The sequence below is a fragment of the Callithrix jacchus genome, chromosome 1, assembly GCF_049354715.1.
Source record: "Callithrix jacchus isolate 240 chromosome 1, calJac240_pri, whole genome shotgun sequence".
NCBI lineage: Eukaryota > Metazoa > Chordata > Mammalia > Primates > Cebidae > Callithrix > Callithrix jacchus.
In genome coordinates, this window is record NC_133502.1 from 172,197,746 (window position 1) to 172,220,905 (window position 23,160).

The 23,160-nt window shown below is 43.4% G+C and overlaps 1 protein-coding gene across 24 annotated transcripts in view; it reads right to left on the reverse strand.

Moving 5' to 3' along the window:
• Nucleotides 1-23,160, reverse strand: part of DENND1A (DENN domain containing 1A) — a 553,495-nt gene that overhangs the window by 188,916 nt on the left and 341,419 nt on the right. For all 24 annotated transcript variants that reach the window (XM_078375906.1, XM_078375877.1, XM_078375918.1 and 21 more), the window contains one exon: nucleotides 7,060-7,161. In XM_078375906.1, the coding sequence (XP_078232032.1) occupies nucleotides 7,060-7,161 (102 nt within the window). The remainder of the gene's footprint in view (nucleotides 1-7,059; nucleotides 7,162-23,160) is intronic.

The following is a 23,160-nucleotide window of genomic DNA, read 5'->3' on the forward strand; positions in this document are numbered from 1 at the left end:
ATTTGACTGGTGTATCTTTTCCATCTTTCATCTATTTGACTTTTCATATTTAAAGCAGAATTCTTACAGAAAACATACAATTGGGTCTTGCTTTTTTATATAATAACCTCTGTAAATTGGAGTATCTAGACAATGTATGTTTAATGTAATAACCAACACAGTCGAATAAATCTATCATCTTGCTAACTTTTCTATTTGTTCCATCTGTTGTCATGTTTATTCTTTCCCCACAAAATGTTTTGGACCTTCGAAATTGGCTTATTATCTATATATCTGTCTTATTTTTTCTCCCTTAGTGGCCCTTGTAAGGCTTACAATATAAATCTTTAACTTAATGAGTCTACCCTCAAATAATATTATGCCAGTTTTCATATAGAGGTAACACAAGAACCTTTAAACAGCAAACTTCTATTCTCCACCTGCTACTGGTATTATTACCACCAGTAAAATATTTCTACTGGTATTAGTTTTACTTGAAATGCTTAATCAACCTTTTAAGAAATTAAAGATGAGAAAATAAGTTTCTTACATGTATCTGTATATTTACTATTTCTGGTTCTCTTCACTCTCTTACAGTTCAAATTTCCCTGTAATATCATTTTTCCCCCCATAAAGAACTTCTTTTTACATTTCTGGTAGTGCAGGTCTGCTAACAATGATTTCTTCCATTTTTTTATTTGTCTGAAAAAGTCATAGTTTTGCCTTTTTTCTTTTTAAATGGAGTCTTGCTCTGTCACCCAGACTGGAATGCAGTCGTACAATCTTGGCTCACTGCAACCTCTGCCTCCTGGGCTCAAGCGATTCTCCCATCCCAGCCTCCTGAGTAGCTGGGATTACAGGCACTCACCATCATGCCTAGCTAATTTTTATATTTTTGTAGAGATGGGGTTTCACCACATTGGCCAAGTTGGTCTTGAACTCCTGACATCAGGTGATCTGCCCATCTCAGTGCTTTCATTTTTAAAGGATATTTTCACTGGATATAGGATTCCAGGTTGGTAAAAATTATCTTTCATTACTTTAAAAATGTCATTCCATTGTCTTCTGCCTTAAATGGTTTCTGGCAATAAGTCTCCTATAATTCTCATATCTTTTTCTCTGTGGCTAATTTTAAGGTTTTTTTTTTTTTTTGGCTTTCAGCAATTAATCAAAATGTGTCTTTGTGTGGTTTTATTTGGGTCCACTGTGTTTCAGGTTTGATCTTGGAGCTCTAAGTATTATTTCATCAAAACTGAAAAAAAATCAGCTATAATCTTTTACAATATTTTTTCCATCTTTCCTTACCTTCCTTACCTTCTGGGACTCCAACTGCATGTATGTTAGCCCACTTGATACTGTGCTATAGGGTCACTGAGTTTTGTTAACTGTTCCAGTCTTCTTCCTTTCTCGGCTTCGTATTGAGGAGTTTTTACTGCTGTATCTTCAAATTCACTGATGTTTTATTTAGTGGTATCTCATCTCCTCTTAATCCCATAAGTGATTCTTTTTTCATTCCAGGTATACTTGTTGCCTATAGATGTTCTCCTTCATTTTTTTTATATCTTCCATCTCTCCCTTCATTTAATCAGGTCTTCCTTTAAATTCATGAACATATTTATAATCTTCATCATATCTACTATAAAGGCTTTATCTGCTATTTTATCATATCTGTCACTTCTGAGTTTGGTTCTATTGACTAATTTTCCTCTTGTTAGGGGTGACATTTTCCTCATTCTCAACATGTCTTGCACTTTTTAAATAAGATGTTTGATACGGTGAATGATATATTATTGAATATGAGATTTTGATGCCTTCTTTTAAAGAGGGTTGAAGTTTATTTTGACACCAGGTTAGATTTCTTGCACATCAGTTTGATCTTTAAAGGCTTCTTTAAAAAGAAGTAATTTTGTTTAAAACTTTTTATTGAAGTTTAATGTATACACATAAAAATGCATACACCGTTGGTCCTCAGCTTGACAAATTCTTCCCCATGTAACTGGCACTCAGATTAAAATCCAGCACATTATAGAACCTCTAAAGCCCTCTCTTGTGCCTCTCAAAGCTTAATTTTAAGCTCTTTCAGGGCAGGGCTAAAATTATCTTTTTAGTTTGTTTAGATGTACTATCAAGTCATGCCCTATTGGTGTCTCTTATCATTGTCCTGAATGATCAACAAGATCTCTGACTCTGGTTAGTCAGAACTTGAAGGATTCCTAGACTTGTGTGAGCTCTGATAACTGTTCATCTTATAGTTTCCCATCAGAGTTTTACCCTATGTATGGGCAGATTAGTCTTTGGCAGGTTTGTCAATTCGGGTTTCTGGAGCTCTTCGGCTGAGTAGCTCCCTCCTATCTGATACTCTCACCTGCAAATTTAAAACATTTTCTCTTTAAACCGTTCTTTAACCTTTCAGCTCTCCAAGACTGTTGGTGCTTTGCTGGGGATTCCCCTTCTAGTACCCGTATCCAGAAATGCCTCAAGGCAGAAGGCCAGTGGGCCTCACCTCACTGGCTTCCTTTGACTCAGGGATCACAATCTTGTCTTGTCTGTTGTCCAACATGTGAAAACAGCTGTTTTCATATTTGTCCAGAGTTTTAATTGTTCATTGTGGGAGGATTAATCCAGTTCCAATTACTCTATTATGGCTGGAAAGCAGTGGTGCAATCACAGCTCACTGCAAACTTAAATTCTTGGCCTCAAGCAATCCTCCCACCTCAGACTCCCAAAATGCTGGGATTATAGGTATAAGCCACCATGTCTGGCCCAAAGCCTCTTTTAATAAAGTTTCCAGCATAGATGTTTTACAAGATTTCATCTACCATAATAACCCAATCCATATGGGCCTTCCATCCTTCCATCTATCTATTCAGTGGCTGCTAGATCCTTGGAAAACAAAGATACATAAAACTCAATTACTGCCCCTCCCCCCCGAAACTCACAAGTAAAAGGGAAATGGGTAATAAATTAGTACAATTACACAAGGTACACAAGGGGGTGTAGGGACATAGAGAAAGATATGGTCTAATCTACGTGTAGGTCAGGAAAGATTCTGTGTGTGCACGTGCATGTGTGTGTGTGCATGCATGTATGTACGTGTTTGTATGTGTGTGAGAGATGAAGTACTTGAGAGCTGGTCTTGAAGAATGAGTAAGAGATTAACAGATGAGGTTAAGACATTTGGGACAAAAGAAACTGTACACAAAGTACGAAGTTATGAAACAACATGTAAATTTGGGACAACTATTAAAAGTTTCGAAACTTACAGTACAGAGTTTAAACAGGGACGGGAGAGAATAAAGCTATGGAAAAACAGAAACAGGAGGATATCATGAGGGGCCTGACCACCATGCTGATCACAAGTCACATCTGTAATTCATCATTATCAGCTACTATCTATCATGCTGATAGGATATTTGTTTTAAATATATTATCTACATTACATTTAATTCTCAAACAACCTTATATGGAAATTAGGGCTTAGAGAGCTTAAGTAATTTTGTCCAAGATCACATGGACACTAAGTGAGGAAGCAAGGATGTGAAAACAGGTCTGTTTGATTTCAAAGGGAACTTGCCTTGAATCTCTAGGTAAGGGGAAGTTATAGGAGAATTGCCTATGTCCTTAAACGTTATTATTATTTTTTTAAATTACATTCACTGATGAAACAGTTTTAGGTAGGCAGGAGATACAGTTTATGCTTTTAGAAAGGTCACTCTGGAGCATGAGGAGGAAGGATTGGAGGGATGAGGTTGGAGTTAGATGAGCCAGCTGGTAATAATGCAGAAGGAAAATAAAAGCTTAGATTAGGTGGTGTTTAGGAGGGATGGGGAAGAGGATGTGGATCTGCCAAATGTTCAAGAAGCAGAATCTGTCAGAGTAAACACATAGCTTCAAAATGAAAGATTTTGAGGTCAATGATGGATAGGCTGAGAAATTACCAGGTCCTATGCCAAATGCAGGGGACACAAAGACAGGCAGGGCATGATTTCTCCTCTGGATAGCGCATGTAGCATCATAGAATCAAAGCTGTGAATTCCATCGAAATACAATAAATACCTTACAGACCACATCTCCCTCCATTACAGTCTTCAGAATCCTTAATGAGTATAGAGGTCCAAGCTGGAAACCACTGCTGTAGAACATTCTCAACCCTGTTACAAACCAGCTTGCACATAGGAGGTCCCATTTGTGCAGGCTAAGACTGTCAGGACATGGAGGTTATTAACTGTCCCCTGACCCTGCCTATAATTATCAGCAACAATTTTATTAAAAACAAATGCAGGTACCATTTCTTGAATGCTGACAACATGCAAGTACTGTGCCAAGCATTTGATAATCATTACCGTAAGTATTTGCCACAATAATCCTCAGAGCAGGCCTGGTACTCCTCTTTTAATGTGGAAAACTGAGGCTCAAAGAGGGAAAATAACTCACCCAAGTTACTTTGGTTCCCTGAGGCTACCTCATTTATCATTTAAAAGGCATCTTGGAATCTGCCATCTTCAGAAAGACTCCAGACTTCAGAAAGTAACAAAATTATCCTCCCCAAATTTTGTTACTCTCTCTCCTGGGCCCTTCTGTGCCCGATCTTATTTCCCTGTGGTCCCTATTATGCTATACTGTAATAGATATGTAATTGATGTATCTGATTCCTTTACTGACATATAATCTTTGAAGATCTGCTTTCTTTTTGCTGCTCAGTGGCAGCACAGGGTCAGCACAGTGCAGGTGGGACCAGTCAGTCCACTCCATGGTTTCTGAGCTGCCAGTCACTCATCTCATGCTCCCCAGGGCCTTTGGCCATTTCCCGCACCTAACAGACCTCAGGTTCACTTCCCACATTCGCCAGGCAGTTGCCAGGTTCATGCCTAAGATATCCGTGGCTTCAAGAGGTACATGTCCACTGAAAGGAAACAGGGATGACAGCTTCAGATTCCCTGGACCAAAAGAACTCAAATTATATCTAGTAGGTCCTAGGGTATCTACCATGTACCCTGTCCTGACATGAATCGTACACCTCACAGGTCTTCATGCCTGTCTGACACTTTAATTTTTCCTAAGTTCTGTCATCTCTTGCTGCCTCAGAGGGAGACGGGATACAAAGAGTAGAGGCAGCATAGACTGGAGGTTCAATCTCAGCTGTGCCCCTAATCACCTACAGGATTTAAGGAAAGTCACATGCTCTCTGAGGTTCTTTCCTCTCTGTAGAAAGGAGAGATCACCTGTTCCATAGGGCTACAAAACTAACTGAATGACATCCTGAATGTGGAAGACACCTAGTAGGGCAGAGGGGCCACGTGGCTCCCTAGACCCACAGGGTTGAGTTCATGCCTTGGCTCCACCCTAGCTCTGTGGTTCAAGTGCGAGTAAGGGAAAAGACCGTCCTCAGAGTGGCATGAAGAGTAAATGAGAGGTCAATGACAGGAGCTCAGTGCAGTAAGCCAACGAATGGCAGCCACTGCTGAATTATAAGTAGAGCACTGCTGTAGAACACAAATGACTCCCCCAGAATCTCACAGTGGGTTAGGTGTAGAGAAGTTTGAAATCCTGTTATGGCTGGGCACAGTGGATCATGCATGTAATCCCAGCACTTTGGGAAGCTGAGATGGGCAGACTGCTTAAGCCCAGGAGTATGAGACCAGCTTGGGCAACACAGCAAGACCCCATCTCTACAAAAAGTAGCTGAGCGTGGTGGCATGCACCTATAGTCCCAGCTACTCGGGAGGCTGAGGTAGGGGGATTGATTGAGCCCAGGAGGCTGAGATTGCAGTGAGTTAAGACAGTGCCACTGCACTCCAGCCTGGGTGACAGAGCCAGAAGCTGTCTCAAAAGAAAAAAAAAAGTAAAGAAATTCTTCTTCAAGACATTCATCACCAAACACTAATCCTTTCAGAACAGCTACCCACAGGGTGCCACTGGGGCTCCTGGCAGTGATGGTGCACCTGTGCCCACTAGGTAGAACACTCCCCTATCAGGACACCAATCCTGGCCCCATATGAGCACCACATGGCCAGGAACAATGACCCCTTTGACTCTGGAAGTCAGGATTACTCTAGAGATCTTCTTGCAGGCAGAGCCATGGGGGCCAAAGCAGAAACAGCAAAACCACCCTTGCCTGTGAGGCCCAATCCTCATTAGCGTGGACAAGGGGAGAATGGGTCTACCTCACACAGCTGCCTATAGGGCAGCTCCAAGTAGGAATGGGAGACAGGCGTGGAGGCACGTGTTAGTCTGGCAAATGTGGCAGCCGGTTACTTTTTGCTCAATAGAACCCACATTCTGTGTAGACCTGAGGTAACAAAGTGCACTGTGGAGGACACAGCCATACTGAGAGCACTGGCACCTGGTACTCTATGTGGGGAAATGGCTGTTTGATAATGGTCTAGGAAAAAAAATATAGGTCTGAAGTACCCGAAATTGTTCACACTGAAAACCCCACCAGTTGCCTTCTTGTCATTACTTGGAGGAAGCTGTCCTGGTGTCTAGAGGTGGCAATGTGCTGGGGAGAGGTGGCAAGACCCTCAGACTCCCACAGAAAGAGGAGAGGTCTAAGCACAAAGGTCGCTTCACAGTCTTTCTGATGAAAGTGAAAGAGCAAAACTAGTGTCAAAAAATAAACCACCTTCTTTTTTTTTTTGAGATGGAGTCTCGCTCTGTCACCCAGGCTGGAGTGCAGTGGCGCGGTCTTAGCTCACTGCAACCTCCACCTCCCAGGTTCAAGCAACTGTCCTGCCTTGGTCTCCCAAGTAGCTGGGATTACAGGCATGCACCATCATGCCTGGCTTATTTTCAGTAGAAATGGGGTTTCACCATGTTGGCCAGGCTGGTCTTGAACTCCTGATCTCAGGTGATCTACCTGCCTTGGCCTCCCAAAGTGCTGAGATTAGAGGTGTGAGCCACCATGCACAGCCACCTTCTAACTTTCTACACTGAGACAAAGGTTTCAGTGGAGAAACAAACTGCAGTTCTCAGGTCACAGGAAGACCTTGGCTATCTCCCCGCTTCCCTATTCCTCAAAGGCACGTTCATTTCCTTTGCAGGAGCTCACAGAAGTCAGATCCTTAAGAGCTCACTACCCACCACGTCATTTGGGAGACTCTGGAGGTCATCAAAGGGGGTTTCCAGGGTGTTGGTGTCCACATTCAGGATCACGACATCATCCAGGGCCATGTTTCTGACTTTCTGCAAGGAGAAAACATCCAGAAGAGAAGGTCATTGAGGTGCCATCAAGACACACTTCCCCTGCCTTCTCTGGGGAAGAGGAATACAGAAGAAAAGTGACATTTGACAAAAGCTCACTCTGCAGTAGGCCTAATGGTAGGAAGTTCACATTTGTGAGCTCACTGAACTCTCATAAAACCTCTGTGGGCTTGCAGGATTATCCCCAAGTCCCAGGAGTGAAAAGGTTCATAGAGCCAGAAAGTAAGAGGGACCATCACACTCCATCATCATTTCCCTCCTATATATTTAACAGATGCTGAGGCTAAAGGTTCTGGCCCCGGGAATGCTGATATATGGCTGTGTTCTTACATATCCCCATTCAGTCCAGCCTCCTAATTTACCAAAGGCTACTTGCCCATCTCTCGTTTGGATCCTGTCATTCTTGGGTATGGAATATTGTGTGTGGCCTACTGTTAACACTTCCGTTAAACGCTAAGTAGGAAGGTCACACTTTCAGTTTGGTTCCATTTTCCACAGATATCCAGCTAGTAATGGCTCAGAAGCTCTGGCCATAAGCCATTATTCTATTGGCACAGTAATAGAAAAGATGAGGGAAACTCAAGCTACAAGGTTTTCATGCTTGGTGACAGGAGAAGGGATGAACGGACAATATGGAGAAAAGAAGAATCCTCCCCCCAATCTGGCAGCAATTCCCCATAGCCTGTGTGAGTCCAAGACAGAGTGTAGCCTGAGTCTTAAATTTTTAATCACGCTGTTTATCCATCTTTGTTTTTTTCCTGCCTACCCGCCACTCCCCATCCCATTCAATCCTCCTTCCCCATCACATATCAAGCATATTCCTTTTGAGTCAGAGGCTTTGGAACTACTGTCTTTATTTTATTTTGTGTAGAAAGAACCTATCATTTGCCATCTAAACTGGGACACATGTGGATGTGAAAGACCTCAGCTTACACCAGGGCAACAGGCACATGATGGGGCCTATGGTCACTGCATATAAAGGATCGGTTCCATTACTGGTCAACCTCTGAGCACGCTACATGTGGCTGTGCAGGTATGCACTCCTCAGATGCCTACCACCTAAGCTAGGGCTGAAATCTGCCAACCGAGTGGCACCAGTCAGAGAAGTGGGACAGATGCCTTTTCCTAATGCACCCCAGAATATGGTATAGGCTGGCAATGGAGGCAGACATCCAATGGCTGCTCAAGCTCCAGTTTTCCAGTGCCTTGGAAATGGACAAGTAATTAGAAGCTTCCTAGCTTTTGCTCTGTGCTTTCCTCACCTTATTTCATTTAATTCTTATCAACCCCTGCCAGGTGGATATGACTGTCCTCAATATTTGAACCTCGAGGAAGATGAGGTTCAGAGCACTGAGGTAAGAGGCAGAGGCAACTACAGGCCCAGCTCCCTCCCCAGGCCACACTCTGCACTGTACCATCCACCTCTGCATCAGACACCTGCAGGGAGACTGACCTCCACACAGCCCTTGTCACTCTGAGCCCCAGCACCTCTCTGCCTGCCTGCCTGCCTGCCTCCCCTGCTGGGGGTATGAGCTCCTTCAGGGGCACATCTGTTTGGCTCATGACTGCAAAATAACCAGCCCCTGACAACATGACTGGCACCCGGCAAGTGCAAACTAATACTGGTTGACGTTTACTCTCTTAAACCCCAGCCTCTAGGGCAGAACTTGGTACCTAAGTAAACATTTCAAGATTCTTCCCAGCAGGAGGGTGGAGCCATGCTGGTCACAAGCCTTGTAGGGTTGAAAAACCACTCCCAGGCAGCAGAATCCTGGAACCTTTCCACTTAACACCATGGGAGCCTCCAACTCCTTCTGCTATCCACTAACTTCTCCAGGCCTCTGGCGGCTCATCCACAAACCTATTCATCAATTCCTAAATATTTACTAAGTGCTTACTATGGGCTGAGAACCACAGAGGACAGACACAATTGCCAATGTTGGAGTATATTCTTTCCTCTAAACCCCAACACTTGTTATTCCCTGCTGCCTTATTTATAAGGTAAAAAAGATACCAGCAAATGGGGAATTTTGATATTAGGTTAGTGCAAAAGTAATTGCCATTTTTACCGAAGTAATGGCAAAGACCGTAATTACTTTTGCACCAACCTAAGAATACAAAAAACAAGTTTGCCTTGTACAGCGCTTTTGTTACACTTTAGGCTCACACAGCACTGGTACACAGATAATTTCATTCCATCAATGGGGCTGGAGGTGAGATATCATCATCCCCACTTCAGAGATGAGAAACTGAGGCTCCAAGAAGCAGCTGGCCCAGGGTTACGTGTCTACTAATTGACTTCATCCGTAAAATTAAAATGGTAACTGTGGCCACACTACTTCTCTCAATTCTTACAGGACTGCTATGATGAGAGCAAACACACCCACAATGCTGGTCACACAGTAGGAGGTAATAAATAGTGGCTATTATTATTACTTCATAATATACACAATAGCCACAGCCAGTCTGAAAGGCTGCAGTGGCAATGGCCCGAGGGGAAAAGTCTGCGGGGGCCCCTTCTTGCTTGGTCTCTCACTTAAAAGTCTCCACACAGTCACAGGAAACAGAATCAGAGAAAGGCTCACAACATCCCGAAGGATGCTATGCCTCTAGGATGGAGCAGGGGGCCGCGTACCCCAGAATCACCTACTTTGCCTCATCTGACCTTCCACATAGCCCCAAACAGAAGGGAGCAGGAGGCATGGCCATTGGAGAGAAGCCTCCAGGGCTGAAAGGCCCCGTGAATGGGATGTTGATTCTGGACCAGAATCGGGCCTTGTTCCTGTGTTCCCACTGGGGCCCAGTACACAGACCAGCCCTTGTAGGCTCTCCACGCCTGGGCTGGAATAGGCTTTTGATTTCTTCCCACTCCTGGCTGAAGGACTTGCCGGCTAAGCTGTGTGGAGTGTTTACTTTTTCAACAATGGCAGCAGGCTGAAGAATAGGGAAAAACCTGGCCCCTTTTTCTAACTTAGCAGGCCAGGGTCCCCTTAGTAACCAAAATGCCCCAAGCACCAGGCTCCAGGCAGGAGCTGGGGTGGCACAGTTTCCTCTCAAAAGACAATGCTGTCCTCCTGATGGCAAGGCCTCTTCCAAAAAGGCTGGCAGGGACTCAAGGGCTTTCCTGAAGCTCACTGTTCCCAAGGAAAGAACTGGAGCCCAGCTCACTGGATGGTGCCCGGTCCTCCAAAGATCAAGGTAACCAGGGGAATGAAGAAAGGCAAGAAAATCAAACTGGGGGTAGGGACAGGAAGCGCTGATGGAGAAGGAAGCCAGACCTTTGCCAGGTCCCAGCACCTCTCATCTTAAACATGCTGTCAGGGATACCAGCATGTCTGTGTGAGAACAAAGTAGAGGCTCAGAGAGGTCAAACAAGCTGCCCAAAGTCAGAGCTAGGGAGCAGCAGAGTCAACTTCTGAATGCAGTCTGACCCCAAAGCTGACTTCCTTCTGAAGAAAGCCCTAATCCAATCACTCAGATTTCAGAATTAGTATCTGTCTGTTAGGATGCACAGTTGTATGAATATGCTCAGAGCCTACTTTCTCTTACATAAAATACTACTTTCCTTTTGTATAATAAAAATTATAGTTGCCTACTTTTAAAAAATGGGAAAGGCCAGCCATGGTGGCTCACATCTGTAATCTCAGTACTTTGGGAGGCTGAGGTGGGTAGATCACCTGAAGTCAGGAGTTCAGGACCAGCCTGGCCAACATGGCCAAACCCTGTCTCTACTAAAAATACAGAAAATTAGCTGGGCATGGTGGCAGGGACCTGTAATCCCAGCTACTCGGGAGGCTGAGACAGGAGAATCGCTTGCAATTGGGAGGCGGAGGTTGCAGTGAGCTGAGTTTGCGCCATTGCATTCCAGCCTGGGTGACAAGAGTGAAACTCCATCTCAAAAAAAAAAAAAAGGGGAAAAGCAGAAAAATTTAAAAATGAAAACTGCAGTTACCCCAGTCCCAGTCCCTCTATTTGGAGACAATGTTTTGGTCTACTTCCTTCCATATTCTCCCCTTCTTTCATGTTAAAGCAAAGATGAAATAATTCTTAATGCTCCTGATTTTCTCACTGCTTCTAATATAAGCAGTGATCCACTTCATTAAAAACTTTGTGTAGCTCATTATTAATTGTGACAGTGTCCTACTAAATGGAAACAAACTCAGCCGAGCCCCTTTTGTAGGATGTTCTTTCCAGCTTTGAAGAAATTACTGCACGTAACATTGCTACGAAATCTATAGGCATGAAGCTTTGTGCTTTAGGATGCATTCCTAGAAGTGGAATTTAGTTTCCACTTCTTAAAAAGTGTCCCTCTGAAATTCGACTTTGAGAGAGATATCTTTACTTCCAATTATTTTAAAGTCATTTTATCCACAGCTTGTGTTTCCTACTCTAAGTGAAGAAAAATCAGCAAAGACACGAGCAGATGTCAAAATAGTCCTCCAAAAACCCTACCCAATTAAAACACTTACTAGTACCGCGGCACACCGAGACAGCTCTCCGGTGGCTTGTCCCACCAACACATTCCCTCTCTTTTTAGTTACAGCATATGCCAAAGCTCCTGCCAGCTGCAAACCCTTCCCCCACCAGACTCTATAGGCTTTTTCTCAGAATGAAGAAAAAAAAAACTGACATGCACACTGGCTTTCCAAATGGCATTTCTTACATAGAGAAACACACACAAAAAATGGCACTTTCCCATATATATTGTTAATGAAGAATGTCTTCCTCTTTATGCTTTGTCACAAACAGTCTGAACTTGACCCCTGCTTATCAGGCTAGGGAAGGGAAAACCTGTAGTATGGGGGGTGGTCAGAGGTAGCTGAGAGGACACTGACTCTAATACTTTCACCTCTGGCTTGTCCCCCAACCAGGGGGCTTACTGTAGGCAATTGACTTGACTGCATAAATTCTCCAGGTTGTCATCTGTAGAACAGAGATCACGACACCACCTATCTCACAAGCTACTGCTTGTAAAAGATTCAGCATAATTCCCAGAATAGCCCTAATAGGCACACATCAGTAGTTTTCTTGTCTGCGTGTCCCCTCTCCTCCGATGGTTCCTAGACCTCAGCCATGCCTGGCTGAAGAGACAGAGGCAGTGGCAAGTCTTCCATGACCTGTGCTCCCTTCTGGTTTATCTGCACAATTAGAATAACATGTTGATTGTGAGTTAGGTAGGTATTTGATTCCTTCCCTAGTCTATGGGCTTTTGTGGATTGGGAGTTAGATTTCTCTACTCTCATCTCCTGCCCCAATATTTGCCCAACAGTAGACAATTCATGAATGAATGAATGAATGAATGAGAGGCAACAGAGCCCAGAGGTGAAGAACATAGATCCAAAGCCAGTCTGAGTTCTCATTAATCTCTACCATCCACCAGCTGTGCCAAACTGGGCATGTCACTTAAACTTTCTGTGCCTCAGGACAACAGTACCTACCCCACAGACTTGTGAGGATTCAATGGGTTAATATTTTAAAGTAGTGGGAGCAGTGCCTGGCACATGGGAAGTGCAAGATAAGTGTATGTTAAATAAAAACAAATGATCTTGAATAGACCAATAACAAGGTCTGAAGTTGAGGCAGCAATTAAGAGCCTACCACACAAAAAAAGCCCAGGTCCAGATGGGTTCACAGCCGAATTCTACCAGACATACAAAGAGGGGCTGATACCATGCCTTCTGAAACTATTCCAAACAATCCAAACAGAGGATTCAAATCATCTTATGAGACCAACATCATCCTGATACCAAAACCCGGCAGAGACTCAGCAAGAAAAGAAAACTTCAGGCCAATATCCATGATGAACATTGATGCAAAAATCTTCAATAAAATACTGGCAAGCCGATTGCAACAGCACATCAAAAAGTTTATCCACCATGATCAAGTAGGATTCATCCCAGGGATGCAAGGCTGGTTCAACATACGCAAGTCTATAAACGTAATTCACCACATAAACAGAACCAAAGACAAAAACCACATGATTATCTCAATTGATGCAGAGAAGGCCTTTGACAAAATTCAACAGCCCTTTATGCTAAAAACCCTCAAGAAACTAGCTATTGATGGAACGTATCTCAAAATAATAAAAGCTATTTATGACAAACCAATAGCCAATATCATACTGAATGGGCAAAAACTGGAAGCATTCCCTTTGAATTCTGGCATAAGACAAGGATGCCCTCTCTGACCACTCCTATTCAATATAGTACTGGAAGTTCTAGCCAGAGCAATCAGGCAAAAAAAAGAAATAAAGGGTATTCAAATAGAAAAGGAGGACATCAAATTGTCTCTCTTTGCAGATGACATGATTGTATATCTAGAAGACCCCATCGTCTCAGCCCAAAATCTCCTGAAACTGATAAGCAACTTCAGCAAAGTCTCAGGATACAAAATCAACATGTAAAAATCACAAGCATTCCTATACACCAATAACAGACTTAAAGAGAGCCAAATCAAGAAAGAACTGTCATTCACAATTGCTACAAAGAGAATAAAATACCTAGAAATACAACTAACAAGGAACGTAAAGGACCTCTTCAAGGAGAACTACAAACCACTGCTCAACGAAATAAGAGAGGACACAAACAGATGGAGAAACATTCCATGTTCATGGTTAGGAAGAATCAATATTGTGAAAATGGCCATACTGCCCAAAGTAATTTACAGATTCAATGCTATCCCCATCAAGCTACCAATGACCTTCTTCAGAAAACTGGAAAAACCACCTTAAACTTCATATGAAACCAAAAGAGAGCCCACATAGCCAAGTCAATCCTAAGCAAAAAGAACAAAGTGGGAGGCATCATACTACCAGACTTCAAACTATACTACACTACAAGGCTACAGTAATCAAAACAGCATGGTACTGGTACCAAAACAGAGATATAGACCAATGGAACAGAACAGAGGCCTCAGAGGCAACACCACACATCTACAACCATCTGATCTTTGACAAACCTGACAAAAACAAGCAATGGGGAAAGGAGTCCCTGTTTAATAAATGGTATTGGGAAAACTGGCTAGCCATGTGCAGAAAGCAGAAACTGGACCCCTTCCTGACACCTTACACTAAAATTAACTCCAGATGGATGAAAGACTTAAACATAAGACCTAAGACCATAAAAACCCTAGAAGAAAACCTAGGCAAAACCATTCAGGACACAGGCGTAGGCAAGGACTTCATGACCAAAACACCAAAAGCATTGGCAACAAAAGCCAAAATAGACAAATGGGACCTAATCAAACTCTACAGCTTCTGCACAGCAAAAGAAACAGTCATTAGAGTGAACTGGCAACCAACAGAATGGGAAAAAAATTTTGTAATCTACCCACCTGACAAAGGACAATCTACCCACCTGACAAATATGCAGAATCTACAAAGAACTAAAACAGATTTACAAGAAAAAAACAAGCAAGCCCATTCAAAAGTGGGCGAAGGATATGAACAGACACTTTACAAAAGAAGACATACATGAGGCCAACAAACATATGAAAAAATGCTCATCATCCCTGGTCATTAGAGAGATGCAAATCAAAACTACGTTGAGATACCATCTCACGCCAGTTAGAATGGCGATCATTAAAAAATCTGGAGACAACAGATGCTGGAGAGGATGTGGAGAAATAGGAACACTTTTACGCTGTTGGTGGGAGTGTAAATTAGTTCAACCATTGCGGAAGACAGTGTGGCAATTCCTCAAGGACCTAGACATAGAAATTCCATTTGACCCAGCAATTCCATTACTGAGTATATAATGAAAGGATTATAAATCATTATACTATAAGGACACATGCACACAAATGTTCATTGCAGCACTGTTTACAATAGCAAAGACCTGGAACCAACCCAAATGCCCATCGATGATAGACTGGACAGGGAAAATGTGGCACATATACACCATGGAATATTATGCAGCCATCAAAAATGATGAGTTTGTGTCCTTTGTAGGGACAAGGATGAACCTGGAAACCACCATTCTCAGCAAACTGACCCAAGAACAGAAAATCAAACACCGCATGTTCTCACTCATAGGTGGGTGTTGAACAATGAGAACACACGGACACAGGGAGGGAAGCATCACACACTGGGGTCTGTCGGGGGCAAATAGGGGAGGGACAGTGGGGGGGTAGAGAGTTGGGGAGAGATAGCATGGAGAGAAATGCCAGATATAGGTGATGGGGAGGAAGGCAGCAAATCACACTGCCATGTGTGTACCTATGCAACAATTTTGCATGTTCTTCACATGTACCCCAAAACCTAAAATACAATTAAAAAAAACACACACACACAAAAAGAAAATTCCCCCCAAAAAATGATCTTTTGAGGGTGATGAAAATATTCTGTATCTCTACTGTGGTTTCATTGATCATATAAAACTGTCAAAATGCATTGGACCATATACTTTAAATGGGTGAGTTGTGATAAATATACCTCAATGAAGGTATTCATTGAACCATTTACTTTAAATGGATGGCTTGTAATAAATTATACCTCAATGAAGTTGATAAACACATTAGCACTCTCTCCAGAAACAGAATAAAATCCTAGCCAACCATACAAGGTAAGAGCACGTGAACAATGGTGAATGAACACCACGCTACAAGGCACCTCTTCCCAGGGCCACCACCAAGTATACATTCTGATCTGTGGCTGTGTTTGGCTCCCTGTCCCCTTCCTTTTTCATCTAGACCAGGATTTTTTTTTTAACTTTTTCAGCTCATGCCCTCTTAGGATAAAGAGGCAAAGCCTATGTCCCTGGAGATTCTGATATACATCCTTATACAAAGCTAGGGGTGGAGGGGGGGTCTATTTGATAAACACTCTGTCTTTCCCATAGCCAAGATGGTATTGAGCCTTACTTTCTAGAGTTGGTTTTATGAAAATAGGATTTCCTCCCTAAAATATAAAATAATATCAGCTATACTAATTAAAACCACACCAGCTCCCAACACAGATTTGCGGGGTGAGGGGGAAGAGTCTCCTGCCTGTCCAGGGAGGAAATTGGGCAGCTAGTGACAAAAGGTAGTACTTAGAAGCAAGCCACAAGATGAAGGGCAAGGGTGAGCACTGGCAACGTCACCCAGGGGATCCAGAGAGTGGCCAGGAGCATGTAGCACTCAGCCGGCTTGGGAGCACTAGGCTGGACACTGAGAAGCAGGGGCTTAGTTCTGTCTCTGCGACTCCAACAGCTGTGCAGCAAGATAAAGCACCCTCTCCAGAATGGAGGTTGTGTGGTTCAGTGAGGTGACACGCATAAACAGGCCAGCAATGAGTGAATCTTCTCTGCTGTCCTTAGACCAGGAGGACCATCTCTAGGGCAGAGCTGTGTCTTATTTGTCTCCAGTGCCCAGCACAGTGCCTGACACAAAGCAAGAGTGCTCATTAACCTGGGAATGAGAAACGACTGTGGCTAGATCCACTCTACTGGGAGGTCTGCCTCGCAGCAGATGTCAGCGTAAGCCCAAACGGACAATGGCAGCTCCACAAAAGCAAATCAGAGTCTGCTCAAGAAAGCGCAATGGGAATAATAATAATGATGGCAATGATAACAATCATGTAAAATTAGCATGATTAATTAGTGTAGAATTAATTCACAGTGGACACAGAAAGCAACATAGGAGTTAACACAGCAATTAAGACTGTGGGCCTGGAACAAGACAGTCAGATTCAAGCCTTGCTTCTGTATTGGGTAAACTTCAGCAAGTACTTCACTTCTGAGCCTCAGTTTTCTTATCAATAAAATGGGGATAATTCTGAACAGCTGTGTTGTGAGGATTTAGTAAGATAATATGTACAAAGAATTTAACACAATGCCTGATTTCAGTAAGTGATCAATAAATGTGGGGCTACTAGACGCAAGTTTCTATCCTTGCAATTTGCAAGTTATGTCAATAAAATGGATTAGAGTTTTAAGACTAAGGATTTAAACAGCTAATTGTCAGAACAAAGGAAAAAGTGAGTAAGTCTCTATTATACTTTCATGCTATTAAAAATCAAACTACCACCAAGCTATTGTTTTCTTCTTGGCTACGTCTCATATAAAAGTGCATTCTCTGGAGCTAGACTGCCTGAGTCTAATCCTAACTCTGCCAATTAAAACTGTGCTACCATGGGCAAATCATTTACCCTTTCTGAGCCTCAGTTTCCCTATCTGTACAATGAGATGAAAACAGCACTGACATCCAGGACAGTGGTCATCCTTGGGTTGGAGGGAAACTGACTAGAACAGGGTAAAAGAAGAGTTTCTGAGGGGGATGGTAATATTTTGTTTCAATATCTGGGTAGTTACATGTGCATGTTCACTGTGTAAAAACTCAACTTGCTGTACATTTAGTGGGTTTTTTGTGTTGGTCTGGTTTTTGAGAGATGAGGTCTTGCTGTGTTGCCCTGGCTGGACTTGAACTCCGGCTCAAGTGATCCTCCCACCTCAGCCTCCTGAGCAGCTGGCACTACGGATGCATGCCACTGTGCCTGGCTCTAACTGTACATTTAGGATGGGTGCATCTTTCCCTCACACTTCAAGACAGTGTTAACAAAAACAAATGGACTTCATCAGACTGTTTTGGCAATTAAATGAGTTAATATATGTGTAATACCTAGGATAATGTCTGGTATATCATAAGCACTAGGTATTAGTTATTATTGTGAAAAATCAAGATAGCAACAGTTCTATTAAAAAAGAAAGTGACTCAACTGAGATTGTATTTCCCTGTCAGAAATGTGTTTGTGAAGGCAGACAGCTCCAGGACACACATGCTTCTTAGTCTGCACTGCCTCCGTGAAGGGAAGAGCAAAACTGCAACATTGTTGGGGTCCTTCTGAAATGTCTCTGCAGTCCTGAGGAGGAGCAAGACTCAGGTAGACTGGGCTTGGGATTTTATCTTCCTCAACTCCTAGTTACGTGACCCAGGATAAATGATTTAATCCTAACTGAACCTCAATTTCTTCATTCATAAAATGGGTCTATAGCCATTTGTTACACAGGGTTGTGAGAGGATTAAGTAAAAAACTCCCTTCTGGGGTGATGCCCAAAGCCAGTAAGCATCATCTATTCTCTTATGGACACTTTGCTCTGAGAATGCACAGTGTCCTCATGAGTTTATTATCAGGCTCACAACGTGCTGTTCATTTGTTCAAACTAAGTCTGGCATAAGTTGATCCCTCTGTGAGGGGGTCACAACTGATGTGGCTCCTGGAATTATACTATCAATGACTTCTTGGTAGCTTTTTTTTTTTTTTTTTGAGACAGAGTCTCACTCTGTTGCCCAGGCTAGAGTGCAGTGGCTTGATCTTGGCTCACTGCAATCTCTGCCTCCTGGGTTCAAGCAGTTCTCCTGCCTCAGCCTCCTGAGCAGCTGGGACTGTAGGTGCGCACCACCATGCTCAGCTATTTTTTTTAATAGAGATGGGATTCACCATATTGGCCAGGCTGGTCTCAAACTCCAGGGAGAGAATATGGCTAAAATTAAACCAAAAATTACATCTCAAAAGCTTCTTAATCAAAACTTTATTCTAATTGACTGTTGTTGGGTTCCAGGCAGGTGTCTTGATATGGTTAGGCTCTGTGTTCCCACCCAAATCTCATGTTCTGTTGTAATTCCCAGTGTTGGAGGAGGGGCCTGGTGGGAGGTGACTGGGTCATGGGGGCTGATTTCCCCTTGCTGTTCTTGTGATGGTGAGTGAGTTCTCACAAGATCTGGTTGTTTGAAAGTGTACAGCATTTCCCTCTCCTTCCTGCCAGCCATGTAGGATGTGCCAGCTTCCCCTTCACCTTCCACCATGGTTGTAAGTTTCCTGGGGCCTACCCAGCCATGCTTCCTGTACAGCCTACAGAACCAGGAGCCAATTAAAACTCTTTTCTTTATAAATTGCCCAGTCTCAGGTAGTTCTTTATAGCAATGTGAGAACGGACTAATACATGCCTCTCTTTTCCAACTGCACTCCTATGGCTACATATCAGTCCGAGCCACAGCCAATGGTAACAAGGCCTGTGTGTATCAGGAATTGTGTGGCATGCTGTGGATCCATTATCTTACTGACACATGCAACAACAAAATTACAGCCACTAGCTGTTGTGTTCTTCCCACAGCCCAAGTCTTTACATGTATCATTTAATGTAATCCCCATGAAGTCCCTGTGGAGAGGGATGGATACTGAGGGCCAGAGCGGTAAAATAATTCATTGAGAGTCACATGGCTAAGAAGCACTGGCTCTAGGCATTGAGATGAACAGCAATACCTTTGTACTACCCAAGGCATGGCATTATTTGCTCTGACCCATTGTTTCAATCAAGAAGTATACTGAGCAACTAACATAACAGGCATATACTAGATGAATCAAGCCCTTAAGTGTTTTGATGCCTGGTCCAGACTCTACTAAAATTCCCAGGGAGGGAAGAGTTTCCTACAGAATCATACCCATTTGATGGATGAGGAAACTAAGGTTAGAGATTAAATAATCTGCCTGGGTTCTTACAACTGGATGCATCAGAAAAAGGATCTGAATCTGGGTTCCATGAGCCAGTGTTCTTTCCACTACACAGCATGCACAAAATGTGCCCAAATGCATGCGCATATATATGAGTATATAACAAAGAACAGCATGGGAAGCTGGTGGCCTCCTAGGAGGAAAGGAAAGAGAAATAAGAGGGAAAGCGGATAGGACAGGAAAAGCAAGGCAAACATTCAGGTATTCTAAACTCTTTATTCCCTCCTGAAATCTCAGATACACACAGAGGGAAGAGTGACATTTTCCTTCCCTTCCTCATGCCCTAAAGGTCACCAAGCTGCCAAGCAGTTGATGAACGTAGTGGCTTTTCTTTGGAGCTAAGAGTCACTGATTTGCTCCTTCCTGCTCCACAAAATTAAAAATCTAAGCCTGACAGTTCAGAGGAGCCCTGAAAATGCCGCTGGAATTTCCCAGTGTGCTTTAAACAGAAACAGAAGCTTGGCAGGGGAGGGAAGTGGTGTAAGCACCTCCCAGGTCAGGCCAAATCCACCCCTCACAAGGTAATAGGCACTGACTCTCATTAGCAAGTCCAGAGATTCTCAAGCCAGGTCAGCAAAGGGGTCCTTTGTTCAATGGCCCCTTTCCTGGCCATCGATCCACTGGATGTTCATTCACTCACCCATTTGGTGCATCACGTATGGAGCAGTCATTCATGTCAACTTTATGTTAGGTCTTAGGGACAGAGACGATTAAACCATGATCTCTGAACTTCAGCGGCTCCCTGCCTCTCCTTGTGGATGGGCTGTGGGTAGATCTGATAAAGGGCATGGTAGTATGCAGCAGAAGAGACTTCTCTCCAGTGGACCAACCCCACTCACCCACCAGCCCCATTCTCTCCCCTACATGGTCCTGGGTCCAGGGTCAGAAAGTCTTCAGGCTGGGGTCTTGGCCTTTTCACTTAACAGGTAGGCAGCTTCAGGTAAGGCACTCAGCCTCTCTAGCATCAGTTTCCCTCGCTGTGAGCCAGAGTCACGCTCCTTAACTTTAGGATTGTTGGAAAGACTAGGGTAGACACTGGGAACATGTGTTTCATACAGAGTCCACTTCTGAGCAGAAGCTTGGTCAGTGCCAGCTGGCCCAAATCTGGGAGCTGAGTTCTGCCACTTCTCCTAGCAGTTCACTCTAGAAGTCCACCCCAATACAAAACCTCCATCCAGCCTGGCCTCCACTCCGCCATCCAGAACGGAGGGGTGAATCTGCTCACACTCTGACTGCTGGTGTTTTGTTTCAAACCGAAGCAGGCCTCTCACTGCTACAGACTCAGTTTCCTCATGTGTAAAAAGAGGACAAAAAAGGTGTCAACACCTTTCCTCCACGGCTGCAAAGCACAAACATGCAATGGGACAACAGAGCCCTCCAAAAGACGGGAAGCAAGGCCCAGATATAGCTCGCCACGTTACCGCCACCCTACCAAATCCTGCTCTTCTAGAAAACCCTCCTGACTACTCCTATCCCATCTCAAGTTGTCATCTCTAAACCCCAAGCCAAGGAGAGGAGACAACAGATTCTTGGGCCTGCAATTAAAGCGTGTTTAGTGATATTTCCTGTGTGCAGCACTTTTCCCTTAAAATAACTGCTTTAACCTTACGCTATTCACATACACTGCAGTAACGCTTACCACTGGTACCTGTAAAGCACTGTTGAGTTTTTAAACATACTATAGTTTATATTTAACTATATTTTAGAAAATATTATTTTAAAATATCCTCAAAGCAACCTCTTGAAATGAGCGTTATTATTCATGTTTTATATGAAGCTCCAAGAGGTATAGTAACTTGCTGCAGGTCCGAGAGTAACAGAGGTAAGATTTGAGTGTGGGACTGCCTGACCCCAAAGCCTGGTGCCTTTCTCCTTTCTGTGCAGCCTACTCCACCAGGCATAGAGCTGGTGCTGAGCAAACACTGAGGACAGTGGCCACGTCACACATCTCTTGTGATGTCCCTGTACAGACTTACCAGAGTGCTGGAACACAGTGGCAAGCAAGCCCTAAAAGTAGGCCCAGTATAATAGTTTTCTTTTGTATACACTAAACTGCTTTACACAATGAAAGAACTGTGTTTCAATCACACTCCTCCTAATTATTAGCGGTGTGACTTTGTACAAGTTACTTAACCACTCTGTGCCTATATTTCATCATCTGTAAAATAGGAGCCCCACTACCAGAACGCAGATGCATTATGAAAATTAAATAAGTGTAAGGTATCTGGCCATAGTTCAAAATAGTATCCATCCAAATTGAAACAATAGAACTTGAATTTAAGAGTTTCACTGGGAGTGTAAGGGGATGTTGATTCCCTAGTCCCCAAATGGTTTGGGGTCACCTTATCATAAAATAGGTCATTCCTCCCACACAACTGCCACTTGCCATCATTCATTCATCACTAAGCACCACAAAGCCCAGCTCCCATCTCCACCTGCCTTTTATTTGAAATGTCAATTTTTAAAGAGTGGAGAGGTTGGAAACCCAATTTAACAAGCACGCTGAAACATTGTTTATTGCCCCCATAAACATGGCTTAGTGAGAATTACGGACTTAATCAGAGTGAACTTATCTTGCGGTGAAAAGGAACACTTTAAATTTCAGAAATGGCACCTTCACTGTGAAAATCTCTTAACTTTTCAAACAAACTACAGGGGGTCTTAAACATATGGGCAGTAAAGGGGCAGCCATTACTTTGATTTGTCCTACCCAAGAGCCAAAGAGCCCTCACAGTTCTTAACAACTTAAAGATCTAGGAAAAATATTTGGAAAATCATATTCAGGAGATGTGTCTCTAAAAGCACACAAAAGGTCTGCAGAGTGAGAAGTGAGACCTGTATAGTTGTTCTTGGGGTTGTCCAAAAGGATGGGCCCTGGGGTCATTAGAACAGGGACTATTTAATAAGCAGCAGCAGTGAAAAATGCACCCCTCCTCCTTTGAGAAAGATTAAACATTTAGCAATAGGTAATATTTTGCTGACCTGCTTTTCAGAAGAGAGGTGCTTCACAAATCCAGAAGGCTGCTAAATGGTTTGTGTGGGTCTTCTTTATTTATAAACCCCCTCCCTACCGCTGAGGATGAGGTCCTGTGAACCCCAGCTTCCCAATCTGAGGCTTCATTAATGCTGCTCCGATCATTCCAGGGAATGTTTTCATAAAGACGCCCCCATCTTGTAGAGAATGGGCTGCCAGAGGCAGGAAAAGCAATAGATATAAAATTTTATTATTTCAATGCCCCAGTAGCAGCCAGGAGGACTTAATGAAATTGCCAAGATTTACAATCTGAAATGGCTATTGCACAGACAGATACGGTTAAGGGAGCTGCGCCCTCTGACCTTTCAACCCTTTGATCTTCACTCGGCAGGTGGCCTGGAGCCCCCTCCTGGGCATCTTCCCTCTCTTCCGACACTGCCGAACCTTGATGTGCAATAAGCCTGACTCTACACAGGTGACTCTCCCAGTGCTTATCACCAGCAGCTGCTGCTAATGGCAC